Raw genomic sequence first — 22,287 nt, forward strand, 5'->3', positions numbered from 1 at the left:
AATAAATCTAGAAATCATAAATTGTGATACTCTCAACTATATTCCTATTTGGGTGCTTTTTCGGCAGATGCTCCTATGTTTTGCGTCTAGTATACAGTTTGTTTCATTTTTATTTGTCCAATTCAGCAAGCATAAACAAAATAGAGGGAATTTGCTTTACTCTGATTTTTATTAGTGTAAAATATTTCTTTGCTAATTCCATATCAGAAGTTTACTTTCAAATCTCTTTTTGCATGCAAAGTGAAAATTTTCTGTCAGTTAAACTTAAATAAACAACTTGCTTAGGCTTGACTTTTCTTTCATTTCAGAATGTAAAAAATCTCGGAAGAGATGTCCCTTGTGTTGGTATAAATTTGCTAAAATGATTCTGATCTGGAATTGTTCTCCCTGCTGGTTAAAATTGAAAGAGTTTGTCCATGTGATTGTAACACACCCATTTACTGATCTTTTTCTAACTATATGCATAATTCTAAACATATTTTTTTTGGCCTTGGAATGTTACCCAATGAATGAAGAAACCATCAATGTACTCCGCATTGGAAACCAGGTAAGGCTCTTACTCTACATTATTTTCACTTGCAATTTCAATTTTTTAAGTCATCATCATCCCATTATTTTATAATTCTAATATATTACAAATGTATTACATAATCACTAGATAGAGTATTGTGTTATGCTTTCCCACTTCACCACCCCAAGCCTTGATTTATAAATGTTTTTATCACTGAATAGGTTTATATTTAGAGTTTAAAATTCTGTCATTTAAATTTAGGATTTCTCTCCAGCTGCTTGGTAGTCTGGTTAAGTGGAAATTATTTCTTTCCTCTCTCTTCCCACATATACCCTCTCTGGGTAACATAGCCCAATAGATCAGAGTAGGGCAGGAGTCAAACAACAGATACAAGTTCTTCACTGACACCTGATTCTGAATCCCGACTGCAACTGCACCTGACCCTGTCTACTTTCACCACCTGTCTTTGCCTTAGAGTGGAGCTTATTTGTAGCAAGGTATTATTGGGATTCACCTATCCTTTTCATCCCATACAATGCAAGAGGCAAAACATTTCTATGAATTTAAAAACAAGTCACATTTAAACAAATATATAGTGCTTGATGTTTTTTCCTTTTATTAGTGTTCTTATTGTTTAGTTGCTTGGTATTCATACAAATAGCCAAACTGCTACCATTTTTGAATTATACATTTACTTGATACCAAAACCATAGTTTAGTTATTATTGCCAATATAGTTTTCAAAAGACAGTTTTTATAGGCTTATTCTGTTGTTGTTGTTGTTGTTTTGCAGGGGTCATATATGTACTTCTTTCATTCTTTTACAAGTTGAAAAATTAAATATCTTAAATATTCCATAAACCAAAAGGAACTATAAAAAATGAAAAGATTTTTACCCTCAAATTTTCTTTTATTTTCTTACAGGCTAGCTTTTAAAAATAATTGAAGATTTTGTATACAATGTTTGATATTAGATTCTTAAATAAAATGTATGAGTCTATTGTAATACAGAATCCAAAACTAATCAGATATTAACAGAGGAACTATGAGCAACATAGTAACATTGAAAAGTTACAGTTTTCATGCAGGAGGGTTCTGATTGAGCTATTGAAATCACATTCTCATCCATGTGTTTTGTTTTCATTTAGGTTTTTATTGGAATTTTCACAACAGAAATGATTTTAAAAATAATTGCTATGCATCCGTATAGGTATTTCCAAGTAGGTTGGAACATTTATGACAGCCTAATTGTGTTCCATGGTTTAGCAGAGATTATTGTAACAAGTGTTTATGGATTGTCTTTCTTTCATTCATTCCAAGTGGTAAGTAGAATCCAAGACCTAAATTTTATTTTATGAAAATTTATCTCAATTTCTTCAGATGTGAAATGGGAAGAATAGTAATAATGCCATTGGGACATGAGTTAATACTGCCCCAGGAAAGAGTCTCCAATGCTATTGTTTAGGTGAAACATTAAAGGAAATAAGCCATATATGTAGCATTTGAGATGTGAGTTCTAGGGATCGGGGCCAGCAGTATTGGGCCAGTTTTGAGGAGCATGGTAATGAATAGCCCCAGAAGCTGAATGTTAATGTGTAACTAAGAAACTGGAATCAGGTATTTCTAAATGTAGGATGGAAAACTTTATAACATCAATGAGACCAGCAGAATGTTATTATAAAAATTATTAAGTCAGAATCAGTGTATATCTGCAGTGAAGGGTAGTTGTTAAGAATCAGAAAACTAGGCAATGAAATATTGTTGTTAGAATGATTATAATGAAAATCTTAGGCTTTTGACAAGTAATATATTGTCAGATTTTGATAACAAGTTGACAGAATGAAGCAGGAATCAAGAACAACCTGTCTAAAATCCTCATACACAAACTTTTCTAATGAGTGAGATAAGAGAAATATATACAAGATGCAGTTACCACCATATATGGATGCTACAAGACTGAGAAATACAGAAAATGCAATCAAAGATAGGATCAAAATATCTGAAAGGCTACTAATGGACTGAATATAAGATAATTAAGTTTTATGTGGATAAATATAAAGTCCTATTCTTTAGTCCAGAAAGTTAGAGAAGGTATAGCACATATAAAAATGATGTATGGATTTCAGATGACTAAGTTCATTTTATATCATGGCTAAAATATTAAGGTAATCTGTGCTATATCCATAGAAATAAAAATAAATTAGTGAATAGGAGGGAAATATTCAGACTAAAACTAGAATGTTGTGTTTGGACTTTAATGTGTTACTTTCAAAGGGAAATGCACAGTAGAACCTTCAGTGGAATTCAGTGAAAAGTGACAAGTTCTTATTCAATATTATCTATATGTTGGAATGTGGAAAAATATCTGATATATTGTAAAAAAAAAAAAAACAGAGAATGGATAGTTGCCCTACCAGGTATTGAAACATATAGCTAGAGAAATTTTAATAGTATATTATTGAATGGGCATTGACAGGTCAATAGAAGAGGATCTATTTCATATATGGATTTCATGTAAAACATTATAGAATATATGTGATGTACTAAGAATTGTACATAAAATGAATTTTCAGTACTTTTAACAATGCTCAAAACTGAATATTACATTAAAGACTATATATGTGAATGTATACAATGTTGATAAAAATATTAAATGTGTATCACAATAAATAGTAACCAAGTTTTTTAAAATTTTGTTTCTTATTCTTATTTTTTACATTGATCTACAAGTTGCGAATTTTTAAGTTGGGGAAATACTGGCTGACATTTAAGATTCTGATGCTGACTCTTAATAACTCATTGGTGGCCTTGAAAGACTTGATCCTGCTGCTGTTCACATTCGTGTTCTTTTCAGCCGTGGTCGGCACGAAGCTGTTTGGTTTCAGTTATCAGAAATGTGTGTGCAACTTAGACGAAGACTGTCAGCTCCCACGCTGGCACATGATTGATTTCTTCCACTCCTTCCTGAATGTGTTCCGGATTCTCTGTGGAGAGTGGATAGAGACTTTGTGGGACTGCTTTAACGTAGCAGGCCAATTCAGTTGTATTCCTTTTTACATGATGGTCATTTTAATTGGAAACTTACTGGTAAGTAATCCATGTTTTTAAGTTTTCCTTGGCAAACTGATGTAGTATACTCTAGTGTTTTCATGATGTCTATTTGTGGGATCCAGTGGTCTGTAACTGCGCTGTTCAGTATGGTAGCACCTAGCCACACATGGCCGTTGATCAGTTGGAATGTGAGTGGTCTAATTTCACATGTGCCCTAAGTGAAAAAACCATCTGCTGAATTTGAAGTCTCACCCCCCACAAAGGTAAATTAGTTCATTAATAATTTTATATTGAATTACAGTTAAAAGGATAATATTTTTATAAATTTAGTGAAATAAAATGTTAGCAGAATAATTTCACCCCTTTTTTGTTTATGCCTTGAATGTGGCTACTGAAAATTTGTGTATCTGATGTGCATTGTTCGTGCTTCTGTTGGATGGCACTGGTTTCCAACCTCACTACTCAAAGTAGCCTTGGCATGATGTGGGAGATAGTTGTCAGTGCAGGCCTCAGACCCTATCCCAGAGCTATAGGGGCAGAATCTACAGTTTAAAAATATCACCAGGTGATTGGTATGCACTTTAAATGTTAAGAAGCACTTAAATATAACACTGATTATGAAACTTGGATACATATTAGGGTATTAATAAAAATATACTAATTTTGGGGACCCATTCCCAAATATTCTAATTTTATTGGTACATGGACATAGCCTGGTCATCAGGATTTTTTGAGAATCCTTGTTTAATTAAATTGTGCAGCAAAGTTTGAGATACACTGGTCTGTAAAACTGTTATGCATTAACTAAAAGAGAAAGCTTTCACTTTTAAATTTTCCATAATTGAAGTGGTGCTATATGAATTGAGTAAGTAGCTATTACTTCTCCTAAGAAAAGGAATGGCTTATAAAAGAAAATTGTTCTTACAGGGAAAGAAAACAGGACTCAATATTTGCTTTTTACATAAGTGATAGATTAAGTGCATTTCCCAAAAGTCTGAAAAAAAAATCATCCGTTAGACTCCATTGTACTGGTAGCCTTCCTTGCTGCTTGTGTTCACCCTGGTCATAGCTCCTGGCATACACTTATCACATTACTGCTGTGCTTCATTGTTGACATACTTGTCTATCTTTCTTTTTAAACTGCTCCTTGAAAGGTGGGATCAAGACAGTTGTCTATATCAGCAAAGTCCAGAATAGTGCCCAATAAGTAAACATACTTCAATATCCTCTGTCTTTGTAGCTGTTAGTACATTTTCAACTCTACACAACATAAACAGCATTCTGACTAAAACAAAAATGAGCATATACATCAGCACATGTAATGCAGAACATCAGAGATTTCACTTCAGTTGACCCATATGTGCAAACAAGATCTTTAGAAACAGGTTTTTGTATAACATCTCACATCTTCCTTCTTCTATGCCTCTTACTGACTGGTATCCTCTGTTTTGGCAAGATGGCTGCTTCTCTAAAGCTTCATGTCTTTCTATCATGTCAAGTCTAATAGAAGACAAAATTCCTATTTCTTTCCTAGAAGCCCCAGCAAGTTTTTCTTATTATCTCATTAGCTCTGAGTTACTCCTTTCTGAACCAATCTCTATTGCCCAGGGTGTGGAATATATTAACATATATTACTGTTATTCCACTTAGAGTTCTCTCAAAGGTAGAGATGGTGTCAATACAAACCCAAATAAGGGGGTACAGGTGGTTTTCCAAATGAAATGTGTGTTTCCATTCCCAAAGAAAGGTCTATGACTGATGGATGTCGAGGTGAACAACCCACCTGCACACACACAATCAAAACCAAAGAAACAGAAATGCTGAGGTAATTATGTAATTTCATTTCTTTTCTTTGGTTTTGGATTCCACCCTGGTTCTCATTTTTCTTATTCCTACTGATCAGAAACTTTAAGTCTATGGGCAGAGGCATTTCAGGATAAAGAGTTGCATCAACTTCTTCCACAGCTAATTGATTGGCCATCATATTGCTGGGCTTCCTAAATCTTTTAAGCCTTATGGCCCTCAGTAGTCATCCAGCTATGGGGCATTATGATGACAGTCGAGTAAATACAAGGTAAAAATGCAAGGAGAGAATTTTTGAAGTTGTAGGTTTTTCCCACATAGTTCAAACTCATTGCAGTAGAGCATTGTAATTCCACACCAAAACTACAGATTTAGTATAAAAAGAAGGTATTCAGAATTTTTAAATTTAATTTTATCTTATTTACTCAGCAAAATTCCAATAGTGATTCAGAGGCATAAGTGGAAGCCTTTAGAACCTCTTCATATACAAAAGCAAGTATCTGAAGTGCCTTTTCAACAGTGTTGAGTTATAAAAAAAAATACAGAGTTCAGATCTAGGCAAACATAGGTTCAAATTTCAGTTCTATTAGTTACCAGTTAAACAACTTTGTCCATATTATACAACCGCTTAAACCCTGACAACATCTAATAGGAGCATCAACAAAACAATAATACATGCCATAAGGATATTGCAATTTAAATAAAATCAGCTAGCACATTATAGATATTCATAAATGTCTTTTACTTTCGTTAGCCTTTAGAAAATTACATCTCCCACATCTATAGAATTTTAGAAGGTACCTTCCAGATGTTTTGCCTGCAATTTAAGTAGTTGTCACCAAGTAAATTGTGGTATCTGGTTAAGGTCACAAAAACCAAAGAGGGATAGAAGCATGAAAAGAGATAGAAAACAATGTAAAATCCAGTCGCTCTTTATTTATTTTTTGTTAAATTTATCAGGGTGACATCAGTTAATAAAATTATATAAATTTCAAATGTATTATTTTATAATATATTATCTGTATATTATATTGTGTGTTTACCACCTGAAGTCAAATTCAGTTGTTTTTAAAAATAAAAATTTTATCATAAAATGTATGTTATTCCATTTGTATTTATATATTTCCAAATTAAATATGTTAAGATATAATCAAAACAATATTGAAATAAAAGAGCCTTGATACATTTAAATTTTTTGAACACTAATCAGAAAAATACTTAAGTAAACCTTGATTTTCTTCTTCTTCCATACTAATAATATAGTGTGGAATAACTGAGAGTTACTCAATGCTCACACAATAGGTAGATATCTTTGAAGTAAAAGGAGAGGAAAGCAAATTTGAGGGGAGACTTGAATGTTTTGTTTTATATACATCATTTCACCTTTTACCTGCAAACACAAAAGCAATAAAAAAGTATTTTGAATCTCATTATAGGACTATGACTGAAAGAAAGTAACCCTGTATACAATATAATTTATGTGTTTCCCACTTCTTTATTAATCCTCAAATTAAAGGTAGTCAAATCTCCAGCTTTAATCATTTAAAAGAAAACATCTTTCTTTTCCTTTTTAATCCTTTAAGATACTAGGCTACTTTTAATTCAGAGCACATCAAACAGAGCAGAAGCATTTTACATTGTTTAAAAATTCATTTGTACCACAGTTCCAGAGTACTTTGAACTTTATATTCAGCCTTTTAACATTGCTATTATATAGGTATTTATGCATGTATGTATGTGGGGGTCATATACATTTGGAGGTGTGTATGTATGCCTACAATATAAGAAAGCTTAAATTGCAAACTCTCAAAAATATAATTGTTGTGGCATAATTTTTACTTGTCCAAATTCTGGCACAGAATCTATTCTTTTATTTATTCTAATTAATTAATTAATTTTCCAACAAATATTTATTTGTCACTCACATTGTGCCTAACACTGCCCTAGTCCAGTCTACTTAAGAGAAAATGTGGTTCCTGGTCAAATGAGGATTATAGTCCTGACATTTTTACTGAAACACCCTTGCCTTACTTGTCATCATGCCTAATACTTAACTAAACAAAGGAGGGAAAAGAAACAACCAACTACTTTAAATTGTATTTGGCCTTTCTCTTTTATATCCAGAACTTACTGTCCTTTGAAAATGATAGAGGTATTAATAGTGTAGTTTCTATAAGGGTCATAGAGCCCCTGCTCACATAATCTGTAAGTAAGCCTTGTTGTCAAACAAAATCTAGAATGAGAACAATTGTACAAATCTCTGGGGTATTAGCATTTGATCATTGTATTTCCAGTTCTGCTTTTGTTTCCTTTTTTTTTTCCATTTGCCTTCTGAAACTCTGTCATTGTAGGGTATAGAAAATATGTGATTGTTCAGATAATTTCACCTGTAAGAAATTTTCGATTTTGAGCCATTTTATACTCTACATTCTATATACGCTACACCAAAATATGGTTGAGATTAAGGTTATGTATTTGATGACATTAGTATGTGCAATAATACTTTGATTTTCCCATATAAGTCTTATTTGAAATTTATCTATTCTCATGTGTATGAAAATACAGTTATAGAGAAGTAAAAGTGGTCCATTAGGATTGAACACTACGTGGTGGGCAGTTCATATTTTCTCAGGTGTGTGCATGAGAAAGTAATTATCAGAGTATCTAAGAACTTCATCTCTTCACATAGACCCAGTATTCTGAAAGAAGTTTTAACAAATGAGTGTTTGGAGATTTTTATATACTTATTTTACCTTATATACACATAGATTGTCAGTATAATTATTTTAATAGTAGATCCTAATGTGTGAAGAAATCAGAAACATAGGCAGGAACGACTTCTATGAGTTACATATACAGCAGTGCCTCCAATAATGTCATTTCACTCCATGTCATTTCAGCCACCCACCTATGACCCTGAAGTGGAATAAGCAAGTTGGAAAATAATTGTCTTATTTGTATTAATGTTTCTTAAATGTATGTGTAGCTCACATTTATTTCATTGTTTAATATTAGAAATGTTTTAGGCCTTTATTTAGAAGTTTGGTGATGTTTTGTGACCAGAAATATGCTGTAGGAACTTAGCTCTTATTATACCAATTAGCCTGCAGTGAAATTGGATTTGTTTCATGTTGTTTCCCTTAAAGTTGCAGTTTCCAAGGATCTGTGGACGATGTTAAATAAGGACTTGTGTGTGTGTGTGTGTGTGTGTGTGTCATTTGAACATATATGCATGTCATTAGAACATTGCCCTCTAAAAGTAATATGTAAAGCATAAAATTAACAATCTTAAACTCAAATATCTGAGGAGAGGAGAGGAAACTTCCATAATAGGCAAAATGCTCAAATTATCACTTTAAGCCTAAGAGAATAATCAATATGAATCTTCAACACTAGAATCTAAAAATATCATCTATACCCTACAATTATAAAGAGGATAAAAATCTGATTCTCTGGAAACTGAACATGCTTTGATCATATTTCTCAGTGAAAATAAAGATCAAAATATATACTCTCCCTGAGTTTGAATAACTTGCAGGTGTTAGTAATACTTCTTTCACTCATCTCTTTCTTATTTGACCAAACGTATTACCACAAATAATCGATTAACCTGTCCAATCCTGTGCTCATATCACTCAGTACAAATTAGATATGGGCCCCAGAACCAGGAATAGCTCTCTCCGTGAGATTCCTTATGGGTTTGCAGAACCCACGAGGATGTCATTAGCCCTCTTCCTGGGATGGGGCTGAAGTGAAGTCAGCCCCCTGGAGCAGCAATTCATTTTCTCACCTGGGGAGAGGCCTCTTGGCTCTGTGAAAGAAAACGAGCTTTGGAATAATATGAGAGACTTGAGTTCCATGTGCATGATCTTTGATATTTGCCATCTGTAAACATTGCCTTTTTCCTCTATAAAATAGAAACAAATATTTCATACATATTTTATGTAAATGAGTAAGAACCGAATAGTATGGTAGTTCATATGATTTTCAAATCTCAGTTCAGCCTTTTTAAAGGACTTTTTATTATTTAAAAGGAAACAAAAATGAGATGCGTTTCACCTCATTCACCTCATTTACTTCTTCATTTAGATACTTTACCTGTTTCTGGCATTGGTGACCTCCTTTAGTTCATACAGTGCTACAACAATTGAAGAGAATGATGAAGCAAAAAATCTCCAGCGTGCAATGGCAAGGATTAAGAAAGGAATACATTATGTGCTTTCTAAAATATTATGTAAAAGACAAAATGTTCCCAAGGACACAGTGGACAGTGCAAATGATATATATGTTAAAGAGAATATTTCTGACCACACCCTTTCTGACTTGAGCACCACCCAAGATTTCCTCAAGGACAAGGAAAGAAGCAGTGGCGCAGAGAAAAACACGATGACTGAAAATGCAAATCAGTCACTTATCTCCAGCCCTACTGTTTCTGAAACTGTACCAATTGCTTCAGGAGAATCTGATGTAGAAAATCTGGATAATAAGGAGATTCAGAACAAGTCTGGTTATGGCAGCAGCAAAGAGGTAAGATATTCAATATTCTAATTGCTTATTATTGATTTATGGTATTGTTGATAAGAAAGTGTATCAACACTGAAGTTCCAGAGTTAGATTACTTACTCAATCTTAGCAATAGCACTCTTTGCTTCTGATTTTATGCTCCTGATTAAGTTTCTCAAACTTCTCTGAACTTCAGCTTACAGATGAGGATAAAATTGTATCTATTTCTAAGGGAAAGTAGAAAAATTAGGAACAATAGTTAAGTAGTGCATACAATGCCCTATATAATAAGCACTTTGTAAACATTAGATAATATAAATATAGAATCTTATAAATTAATAAGCAGACAATGTGGGGTGATGAAAGGCATACTAACAAAAACTGTTTTCAAAATCAATATGTATTACTGGAGATATATTAAACTCTCAGGCATCCTTAAAAGATGAGATAGGACTATAATAGTAGTCCAGTACCTTAGTCCAGCTAAGATACTTTCTTGCTTGCTAAAATTTTAAGATTCTTGTCAGTTTATTTCAGCAACATGTAACTTATGTATTAATGATTGAATTGGACTAAAAGAATAGAGAGAAATCAACAGTTTCATCTGCTTTATAAACTTCTGAACAAAAAAAGAAGACATTCAAAGAAGGGTAGATATTGCTGTTCACATGTATACATATACTCCACTGTATACAGTTTTAGTGTCTTCATTTGCAAGCAGTTTACCATCTTATTAGGAGATGTAGTTTAACAGAAAACTACATCTGCATAGATCACAACACACTGTAGGCTTCTTCCATTGGGCCTCACTAGGGACTCATCTCAGATCACTCATAGACACTGGGGAGGGAAGATCAAAGAATGTCTCTTTCTAGGTTCCAAAATTCTCTGGCACCATCTTGTTTTCCAAACCTTTTCTGGCTTGACAGCTGCTCTGGGCAATAATTGTGAAACTGGCATTATAGTAGAAGTCAAGTTTCAGTTTTTCAAAGTCTTTCCAGCTCTTAGTGAAGTTATATTTGTTTTGGAGAAACTTTCACTCTGTAGCATACCCATTCTTGGTTTCATTTCCTTTAGTTGAGATCATTATGAGACAATAGGGAAAATTCCTCTCCAGCACAATTCTGTATCTTCATTTAAGACTTTGATGACCATCCATCTTTAGGTAAAATTTCTGTTTGTCACAGCATATCATGTCAAGATGTTCTGGGAAACCCCTTTCCAAATCTCATTAGAAAGTCTGGGATATAGAAATGTAAAGGAAAGAAGGAATTAAATATGATTGTAAATATTGTTAAATACATATTGTTAGTATGTAAATATTGTTACAGAAGTTGTAATTTATTTCTGCATAATTGTTTAGTCCTGTTGATTGCTTAACTACTCATAGATTTGTTCACTTATTTGTATGTTTAGTTATATACTTAATTTGATTAGATACTTTCCAAATTACATAGGCCATGAATATTTAGGATCTTAATTTACCAAAAGCCAAAGAATAAACTATAAATATCACATGTGATTTGATAATTTAGAGATATACACTATTTTTTAAAGATTTTATTTATCCATTTCTAGAGAGAGACAAAGGAAAGGAGACAGAGTGGGAGAGAAACATCAATTGGTTGCCTCTTACCCACCTCCAACTGGGGACCTGGCCCACAACCCAGGCATGTGCCCTGACTGGGAATCAAACCAGCGACCTTTTGGTTTGTAGGCCATTGCTCAATCTACTGAGCCACACCAGCCAGGGCCAGAGTTATATACTCTTAAATTTTTGCTATTTAAACTTTCAGCCTTGTTGATTATAAGTATTTAACTATATAAATTTTATAAAAATAACATCAAACTTTACATTGGGTTTTATAACTTTCACAAGGTCACAACTGATCATAGTCATATTCTCATGCCATTAATCAACTACTACAATAAATTATTTATAACTTTGAATCTTAATTGATTTATTTATAAATTTAAAATAATGTATAATAGAGATTGAGGAAAAATTACACCAAGAATTTTATATGCAATTAGCTTGAGACCTCTAAAAACATATAAATATAAGGTATAAAATTTTCAATTATCAAATGCCCAAATATTATATATTTATTTATTTATTTTCTACTTTGAAAATTGCATTGCTGTAGCCTTTAGTTCATCAGAAATAAAGATTTAAGATAAATGAAGTAATAAAATAATTTATTTACTTAATAGTAATATTCTGCTTTTATATTTTAATTTAATTATTTATTTTTTATTGTTTATGCTATTACAGTTGGTCTGGCTTCTTTTCTCTTTTTCCACTTCCACCTAGCTCCACCCTTTCCCCTCCCTCCATCAATCTCCATATCATTGTCTGTGTCCAGGGGTCATGCATAAATGTTCTTTGACTCATCCCTTCACCATCTTTCATCCAGTCCACCTCCTCCCCTCTGGCAGCTGTCAGTCTGTTACATGTGCTTATGTTTGTATTTCTATTTTATTCATTAGCTTATTGTGTTCACTAGATTACACATATAAGTAAGATTATGTGGTATTTGTCAATATGTAGCAGTAAAAAAGAAGAAACTTTTACCCATTGCAACAACATGGATGGGCCTGAAGAATATTATGCTAAGTGAAATAAGCCAGTCAATGAAAGAAAAATACCACATGGACATATTTTTTTTTAAATTGAGCACTATAATATATTACTGACAATTATCATTAAGGTTTAAGCAAACAAAATTCCTAATTATATTTCATTGACACTTCTTGTGCACAAGACAAAGAATTAGGACAAAATATTTATAATTTCTTTTTTACATAATCTACCTAAAGCTTTCCTTAATTTTTAAGAAATAATTGTGTTGCTTCCAAATGTTTTAAATACTTAATTTTTAAAATTAGAAAATAATTTTTAAGCTATTAACTTTAGGATTTCAGTAATTTTAAAGGATGGTATGCTCTATATTCACTTTAAGTAAAGCAAAATAAAGCATTTTAAGAAAATCATTTCAAGTCATTTCAAGAAAATCATTCCAAGCATATCACTTGCATTGTTAGCACATGTACAAAGTCCTGAGTACCTTACCATTGCCAGGCTTGAACTTCAGTCAAGAACAGAACCAATGTTTGCAACTAACTTCTTTCCATTGGGCTGGTACCACTTTCTCATGTCTATTCTTGACCATATTCCTTGTACCATTTCTTCATTTCACTTCAAGATAACATCACATCAATCTTGTCCTATGATGACATATATATGTACATGTTTAGAATGGAATTTATAATAAATACTAAGTATACTTGTCTACCCATCTTTAACATAAAGGGGTAATTTATTCTGATGTTACTCATTACTTGAAATAGCATACTAAGACCTTATGAATAACTTCAGGAAAGTTTAGGAACTCAAAACACTTTTGAAAACGAGATAGCCTATACATTATCTGGGACAACAGTGTTAACTAAATGTTACATTTGATATGAAATTATTTTATCTTAAATTAATTTTAAAAAATAATTTTTAAAACCATCAGCTCATTAAGATATATACGCACTTTAACATCAATCATGAACTTGGCCCAATAATGGTCTTTGTGTGCATAATTTTTCTTATTTCTAAAAGTGAAGTCAACTTTAACTACAATGAGTAAATGGAACTTTATTCACATTTTTGGTGGGACTTTACTTTTCAGAAAGTAAAGCCATCTAGCTCATCTGAATGCAGTACAGTCGATATCGCTGTCTCTGAAGAAGAAATGATCTATGAACATGAAAAGCCAAAGCATCGTAAAAACAGTAAGAGAAAAGTTCCCTGGATTATTATATTGAAATTAGACTAAATTTCATTTAAACTAAATAATACTATTAGATATATTTTTTAATTTTGGAGAACTTATTAATTTGCTTGAGGAATACACACTGTGTGTGCACACATATGGGCAACTGCCCACATGAATCCTGATAGAAAGTTAAAATAAATGTCAAGAAAAAGTCAACATTTGGAAAAAAGGAAAAGAACCTATTTCTGAGGGTGTCTAATATAGTAGTATGGGCTCTGGAATCAGGCAGCTTGGGTTCAAATCCCAGTCTTTTACTTTTATTTTCCTCTCTCTGACTCACTTCCTCATGTGTACACTGAAGATAATGATAAAACTTACCTTATTGTTTAAAAAGGTTATGTGTGTATGTAGTTTTTTGCCTCTTGGAATGGAGTAAACATTTAAATACTCATATGAAAACATCTTACAATTTTCATAGAAAAAATCTTGTAATTGTGACATATTTTTGCATACCACATGAATATTAACAAATATATAAGGCTTCAGTTGGTTGACTCACTAGATATGTAAGATATATCTCTTGATAACTTATAATTAAAGTTAATTTCCTAGAAAGATGAACAAATGACTACAAGGTCTAGACATTTGAAATCACTGGAGATCTTCAAAATGGAAACTGTTAAATGCTCAAATTCTTATAGTCAAAGTAAGAATCTGCTCTCAGTAGCTTGAGTTGTAGACCTTGTATCATCCAAAACAAAGAAAGAAGTATTTCCTATTTTTTTAACCAAAGACATATAAATTGACATTAAATAAAATTCTAAAATAACTAAACCCACCTTCATTTCCTCATTTTCTTACAGGCTAATCATTCCATTATCCTTAGGTTTCCTTATGCTAACTCTCTTGACCAAAAGCTAGAGTCCAAATCCCATGCGCATATACCCTATGCACAAAGTATTCCATAACCCAGGGCTGCTCCTTAAAGAATCTCAAACAAGATTCCTATTTCCAATACCATCTAATAACTGAAATTAATTTAACTGACTTAACTGATATTATACCTTTTAATATTTCATACATGTCTGTGAATCTAAATGGGAATGTTTGTTTTGCCATGTGAATCTTTAGAGAATAAAAGTTCCAGGCATTATACCAAAATGTGATATTCAGAAGATGTTGTATGTGTGTATTTTTATGTGTGTTCAGTACAGCAAGGGTAAAAATCAAATATTTTTAAGTCAGAGACTACCTATGTTACATTCTGTAAATAAATAATTGAGACGGATACCGGCCAGCAGTGTGCATCACTGCAGATGCTTGTCAAAATACGAGAAAAACATACACTTGGACAGCCGAGTCCTGGGGAGAAATAAGTACAAAATGGCCACTCTCTCTCTAGTGGAGAGCACCCCATTTTCCTGTCCAGTTATTAAGAATACAGATACAGTTTGTGAATTATAGTTTGACATGGAAGATAAAACAAGTATTAGCTTTCAAAGGGGCTGGCAGATTTCCTGCTGGGATTCTGGGCTGAGATTTTGGGGTTTTATCATTTAAAAAGACTACAGGACCTAAAAAGCTAGTTTTGGTTTCCTGTCTGTGCCTTCATATTCTAATTAAAGAGCATCCTCCAGCAAGCAGATCTCACAGGATCTTTCATATTCTATGTCCCAGGCCTAATTACCCCGGGGATCCACCAACTCTGGTCTGGACTGCACTGCCCCTGTTATTTCTGCAGGCCTGAGTTGGGCAGAGGAAACAAAGGCAGCCAGGAGACTTGGATTTTTCACAACTAAGAACAAGGACTCAGGCTTTGACAAAGCCAAGGGGGCAGGGATTGATGTCGATTATCCCTTCATTTCCACAGCCCCCCAAGTCCTTCCCTAAGGCCTCCACATGATCATGCCTGTCTTAGGCAATTCCCCCCACCATGAGAAATCTTACCCGTCATTGGCTAACTAATCAAGCATTGGGGACCAACACACAACAGGCAGCATTCATGCCAGAGAAATAAGTTTTGTCTCCTTGGTGTCTCTTGGTCCAGACGTCTCTCACTCAGCCTAAGTCACAGGGAGTTACAGCTTCCTGAGACCAGGCAGGGCAGACTCCAACAAATAATTGAGAGTGTATGGTAGAAATTTGGGGATTTTTTTTCATGAATTCCAAGATTTTTTCTCAACAGTTTTATTCTTGACAGGTTATGAACAAAGATCTTCACCAGGTCAAATCAGTAGAGAATCCAAGAGAGGAAAAGTTTGGCCAAACATAAGGAAAACATGCTGCAAGATAGTAGAAAACAGTTTTTTTAAGTGTTTCATTGGCCTTGTCACTTTGCTCAGCACAGCTGCTCTGGTAAGTGAGAGTAGGTAAGATTTTTATGGTAAAAGTATGTTACAAGTCTGTTAATTTATAAAGTCACCATACCAAATTAGATTCCCCCAGGATACTTATTATAGCACCAGAATTCATAGTCTGTGATTTTAGTTTTGAAAGACATGCATTATTAAAAGAATATGAATGACAGTAGAAAAAAAGGAATGTTAACTAGATATTTCATTCTCCTTATTTTAATCAAGGTTTATATAAAAGGCAAAGTTTAGGCTTCTAGTCAAGAAGAGACAGCATAGGTAAATGCGGTACATCCTTCTACAACCACATCAAAATTACAAGTAAACTAAAGAAAAACCATTGTTCAGCTGACCAAGAAGCCCTGCCACTAAGGATATAAAGAAGAAGCCATACCGAGACTGGTAGGAGGAGACATGGAACAGGCTGATCCCACATCCACATGTGGCAAATAAAAATCAGGAGGGATATCTTAGCGACAGAGGTCATGTTTGAGGAGCCAGGAGTACCAGCCCCATACCAAGTCCCCCAGCCCAGGGTTCCAGTGTTAACAAGAGAAGTCCTTGTAACTTCTGGCTGTAAAACAGCAGCCACTGTGGCTGAGTGGAACAGAAGCTCTTAGAGTCCAAGGTGTTCCTCTTAAAGGACCCATCCTCTTCAAGGTTCCATGCACAGATTTTTCACTCACTTGCTCTGAGCTCCAGCACTGAGGCAGCAACTCAAAAGGTGCCAGGGACATATGAAGAGGAACTGAATTCCTATGCATCATGACATGAGTTGGAGGAGCAACTTTCTCCCAGATAGAAGTGCTGGCATTGGCCATTGTTCCTTTTCAGAGCACTCTCCACATAGAGTCTCCATCAACCTGGCTATCACTGTTTACCCTGCCCTGGTGATTCCCTGAGACTCCACACCGCCCAACCTTTGGGTGCATCCAAGCTGTTTCTAGTGGCTTTTTCATATGAAAGGCCTGTCTTGGTTCATGCTTCAGACTTGCCTAAAATCTCTCAAACAAGCAACATCTGGCCTCCATGAACCCTGTGCCTCTCACTAACTGGCCCCCAGGACCAGAACTAGCAACAGCTGACCTCAGTTCACAGTTGACCTCTTTGGGCACCTTCAAGCCCAGCACAAGTAGCAGCCACCTGCAGATTGCTTTGTAGCTCATTCCAGATGGTCCCAGGCAGAACACAGGCAGTACTGACCTTGGTCTGCACCTCCCTGGAGGATCCAGAGCCAGTGCACCTGTAGACAACTTCAGACCACATCAAAGCACCACCCAACCACTTCCACAAACAACACACACAAAGGGTGGACTCACCAGGTACAAAAGCCTCAATGAAATAAATCCTGCTCTGTGGAGTCAGCTGCTATGCTATTGATCCTGCATACTGGTTGAAGGTAATTCTTCCAGCTGATCAGCCTGGGAATAAATCCTTTGCATTGATATACCAACAACAATCAAGGCCCAACTACAATAGGAGGGTGCATTCAGCCTCATGAGGGGTGCAGCTGGAGTGCCCAGATCAGGTAAATGGCAAGCTTGTTCCACTGCAACCTTCAGGATACCTACTACACACAGCCACTCTACCAAGCCTGGGCACATAGCAGCTCTATCTAATACATAGAAACAAACACAGGGAGGCTGCCAAAATGAGGAGACAAAGAAACATGTCCCAAATGAAAGAATAAAGCAAAAATTATGGAAAAGAACTGAACAGAATGGAGAGCAGAAATTTACTGGATATAGAGTTCAAAGCACTGCTGAAAAAGTATACTCAGTGAACTTAGAAGAGTAGATGAATTTAGTGAGAACTTCAACAAAAAGATAGAAAACAAAAACAACTAGAAAACATAAAAAAGAATCAGAAACAAAGACTACTTTAACTGAAATGAAGAATATATTGCAATGAATTGAGAATGGAGTAGATGAAGCAGGGGATCAAATCAGAGATATGGAAGATAAAAAAGTAGAAAACACCTAATCAAAACAGCAAAAAGGGAAAAAAAATAAGAAAATGAGGATAGTATAAGAAACCTCTGGGATAGCTTAAAGTGTACTAACATTTGCATCTTGGGAGTACGTGAAGGAGAAGAGAGAGAGAAACAAATTGAAAACCTATCTGAAAAAATAATGACAGAAAACATCCTTAACCTCATGAAAGAAGTAAACATACAAGTCCAGGAAGCACAGAGAGTCCCAAACAAGATGAATCCAAAGAGGCTCACACCAAGACACATAATTAAAATGCCAAAGGTTAAAGATAAAGAAAGAATGTTAAAAGCAAGAAGGAAAAAAGTAGTTACCTATAAGTGAGCTGCCACAAGACTGTCAGTTTTTTCTCAACAGAGGCTTTGCAGGCTGGAAGGGACTGGCAAGAAATATTCAGAGTGATGAAAAGCAAGGACCCCACAAACAAGATTACTCTACTCAGCACAGCTATCATTTAGAATCAAAGAACATATAAAGGGCTTCCCAGGAAAGAAAAAAAAAACTGAAGGAGTTTATCACCACACCAAACTAGTATTACATGAAATGTTAAAGAATCTTCTTTAAGAAAAAGAAGATCAAAAATGTGCATAATAAAATGATAATAAGTACATATAAACAAATGAATCTAAAAAAAAACACAAAAGAAACAGAAACAGAAAAGAAAACATGCAGAACAGAAACAGACTCATTGGTACAGAGAGCATTTTAATGGTTGCCAGATGAGAATCTTTGGATAAATTATTATAGTTTTATTTCATATTTATATGTTTCCACTGGTGTACTTTGATTATTTCTGTAGTGAAACAAGGTTTGTGACACTTTCTTATGTAACTGTGTGGATATCTGAAAACATTAAAAAAATATCTAGTCTGTTATTAGCAAGTGCTGTATATCTGTGAGTTGGCTACATGGAATTAGAGATAAGAGCCACATCAGATGTGACTGAAGTTTCTGCCTCTTACATTAAGTTTAACTGGATTGGATCACTATTTACAACCATTATGAGATTAAATTCAATCTCTATAAGAAGTGGTTGTAGGGTCAAATAATGTCTGTTACAGGCATAGAATCAGAAAATGATACTTAGGGACTATATGAATAAATCCAAGCAAAATTAACCAGCCCTTGAGACTATAACCTATGACTTTGCTCACCATCTGCTTACTAGAGATGGTATTCTACTCCCTGCCATGCCAAAAGGCATTTTAGAAATTATATGTACACTAATCCTTAATTTTTTCCCATAGGCTTTTGAAGATATATATATCGATCAAAGAAAGACTATTAAAATCTTATTAGAATATGCTGACATGATCTTCACTTATATCTTCATTCTGGAAATGCTTCTAAAGTGGATGGCGTATGGTTTTAAAGCCTATTTCACTAATGGCTGGTACAGGCTAGACTTCATGGTTGTTATTGTACGTATTTAAAAAATAATTTAAGCTATTTGATTTGCTGATTCTTTTTTGCTCTTACTTTTTTATGATTCCATTTGCTTGTATCTTCCTTTTGTTCTCTCTTTGTACACTTCTAATCACCAACATTCCATGTTTTTTCATTTGTAATGTTTAATATTTATCCTTGTCTTTTCATTCTAAAATTGACAATTCTGCACTTATTTCTTTCCTGGATTATTCTAACAGTCAAGTGTGGGAGGGCTCCACCCACAGGGCTCTCCAGACCACCACAGATGAGAATAAGTCTACTAAGGCATGATGTGCTTGGGGAGAAAATGTGGCCAGTCCCTCAAAGGAGAAGGGCCAGGAGCCAGTTCCTCAATGGGCTTTTACTAGGTTTAATTTGCATAGGAATACAGGGTGTATACGTAAAGCTCATCAATCATTGTCAGGAAGTAATGATCAAACAATAGATAACATTCAAAGAACTCTGATGGCTTATTTTGAGTCAGGGTCAGATAGTTAAAGGGCCATAAAACTTTGGGGAAACAAACTCATTTCAAGCTTGGTCCTTTATCATTTAAATTGAGGGTTTTAGCGGAATAGGTTTCATAGGATTTTATGCATTCTTTCTCAGGCCTCATCACCCCAGGAAACCCACCCATACCAGCACAGGGGAACACCCACCTCCAGCATTGTTTCAGGCTTAAGTTAGTCAGGGTAAGTAAGGCAGCCAAGATATTAGGAGACTTCTTGCAGACAGAATGTGGACTGAAGCTATGTCAAAGCCAAGGGGAGAGGGTCCATTACCCCCTTATCCTGTAGCCCCCAAAGTTCTTCCCTGAGGGCTCCTTCATGACCATGGATGTCTTAGGTCATCCCTCCTTTGAGGAATCTTACCTGTCATTAGCTAACCAGTCATGCACTGGAGGCCAAGCAAGGTGAAGTAAAAGGACAGAGACAGGACCCCTACAAAGAAGATAAGCTTTGTCTCCTTAATGGCTTATGGTCCCAAGGTCTTTTTACTCCCTTTTAGCCATGAGGGTTTCCCAACAATCAAATATGTACTCACTGCTAACAAGACAGACTTATTATGCAATATCTTGAAAATATCAGCATCCTGAAACATTTAAAAATTTGACATTATATATTCAAAATGAGACTAGTCATCATTACCTGCACCAGTATCACACTGATCTAAGCAACCAAAAATGCTCATTTGGATCACTGCAATATATTCCAAAGTGCTATTCTTGCTTCCACCTCTGCACATTTTCATTCTGTTTTCCACATAGCAATCATGTATATTTTACTGTTGTAAAATGGAAGTCAGCTCAAATCACTTCTCTTCTTGAAACCCTCCAGTAAATACTATGTCTCACTCAGAATAAAAGTTCTACAAGTCTCTACATAATCCAATCTTCTCTCCCACCACTCTCCCTTTCCCCATCTTGGTCTATGTGCCACCAGCTGACCTTCTTGAAGCACCTCATATATGCCAAGGTTGTATTCATTTAGTGCCTCTGCACTTACTCTTCCATCCACCTGGAAGTTTTGCTGGCTCACCTCTTTTATGTCTGCTTAAATGAAACTTTGAAGTTAGGCCTTTCCACATTACCTGATTTAAAAATACAACCACTCCAATACTTCCTTTTCCTCTCTCTGCTTTCTTCATTTCCAAAGCACCTACTAACAGTACATAATTTATTGATTGATTTTGCTTATTGCTTTGTTGCCCCAGTGAAAGATAAGCCCCATCAAGGCAGATTTTTCCCCTCAAATTGGTTCTGTCCTTATCCCCTATTTTTAGAATAATTTAAGTCACATGATAGGTATTCAGTACTTTTGCTGAATAAACAAATGGCTCCCAATTCTATAAGCAATGATTGAAGCATCTCAGTCTATAAATAATAACTTAAAATATCTGACCTCTGTCTTCTAAATTAACTCTTTCAAATTAACCTTCTACTACACCCAAACCAAACTGCAACTCACCTTCCTTGTTCTTGTGCCCATAGTTCACCATGCTTAGGTAAATGATACCCATATTCAAAGGCTACTTCAAGACCTTCTCTTTAATATAGGATAAAAAAATTTTTTTCATCATGTTGCCTTATAAATACAGAAAATATGAAGGCACAATAAAAGTTAGTCTTAATTCCACCACCTTGCTCAATTTCCATTAACATTTATTAACTTCAAATCATTTTTATGCAAATACTTACTTTAAAAAATTACCTTACTATCTTTCTGTACTTTGTATTTGGACATAACAATATTCACATCCTTCTTGATGACTCTCCTGTAAAATCTAATTCTCTATATTGTCTTAACTATTTATATATAGATTCATATGTGAGTATATTCCAAATTTTGTTTTAATAAATATGTTGTATACTATTACTGTATTAAAAATAATCATGAAGCTGATTTTATTTAATTTCAAACTAAAAATAGATATAATTATTAATCATCAACTATAGACAGTATCAAATATATAAATTTTGTTTATTTCAATAACATGTATTCTCATAACCAGAAAATTTTTTAATCTTTTTTTAAGTGATCTTAACACAAAATGATTTTCTTATGCTTTTCTATATAAGTCATTGTTAAGATATACTGAAATACATATTAAAGCATATTTTGCATATTTCTTGGTAGGCTTGGACTATGTATCTCTATGTAATAAAAGAAAAGTTCCTTTTATAGATTGTTTTGGTTAAAGTTAAAATTAAATCCTATTAATTTTTTTTATTTTCCTTTATCTAGGTGTTTTGTCTTAGCTTAATAGGCAAATCTCGGGAAGAACTAAAACCGCTTACTTCCATTAAATTCCTTCGGGCGCTTAGAGTTCTATCTCAGTTTGAAAGAATGAAGGTAAGAGGAAAGTTTGTAAACTAATTTATAA

General features: G+C 34.3%; 1 protein-coding gene across 4 annotated transcripts in view; it reads left to right on the forward strand.

Moving 5' to 3' along the window:
- SCN7A (sodium voltage-gated channel alpha subunit 7) overlaps positions 1–22,287 on the forward strand; it is an 83,775-nt gene that overhangs the window by 48,985 nt on the left and 12,503 nt on the right. For all 4 annotated transcript variants that reach the window (XM_045858705.1, XM_045858782.1, XM_045858861.1 and 1 more), the window contains exons 12-19: positions 309–547; positions 1,659–1,832; positions 3,241–3,597; positions 9,454–9,891; positions 13,548–13,650; positions 15,835–15,989; positions 19,224–19,397; positions 22,149–22,256. In XM_045858705.1, coding sequence (XP_045714661.1) covers positions 309–547; positions 1,659–1,832; positions 3,241–3,597; positions 9,454–9,891; positions 13,548–13,650; positions 15,835–15,989; positions 19,224–19,397; positions 22,149–22,256 — 1,748 coding nt within the window. The remainder of the gene's footprint in view (positions 1–308; positions 548–1,658; positions 1,833–3,240; positions 3,598–9,453; positions 9,892–13,547; positions 13,651–15,834; positions 15,990–19,223; positions 19,398–22,148; positions 22,257–22,287) is intronic.

The sequence above is a fragment of the Phyllostomus hastatus genome, unplaced genomic scaffold (genome assembly GCF_019186645.2).
Source record: "Phyllostomus hastatus isolate PE091 unplaced genomic scaffold, TTU_PhHast_1.1 phas_contig_1, whole genome shotgun sequence".
In the NCBI taxonomy this organism is placed as follows: domain Eukaryota; kingdom Metazoa; phylum Chordata; class Mammalia; order Chiroptera; family Phyllostomidae; genus Phyllostomus; species Phyllostomus hastatus.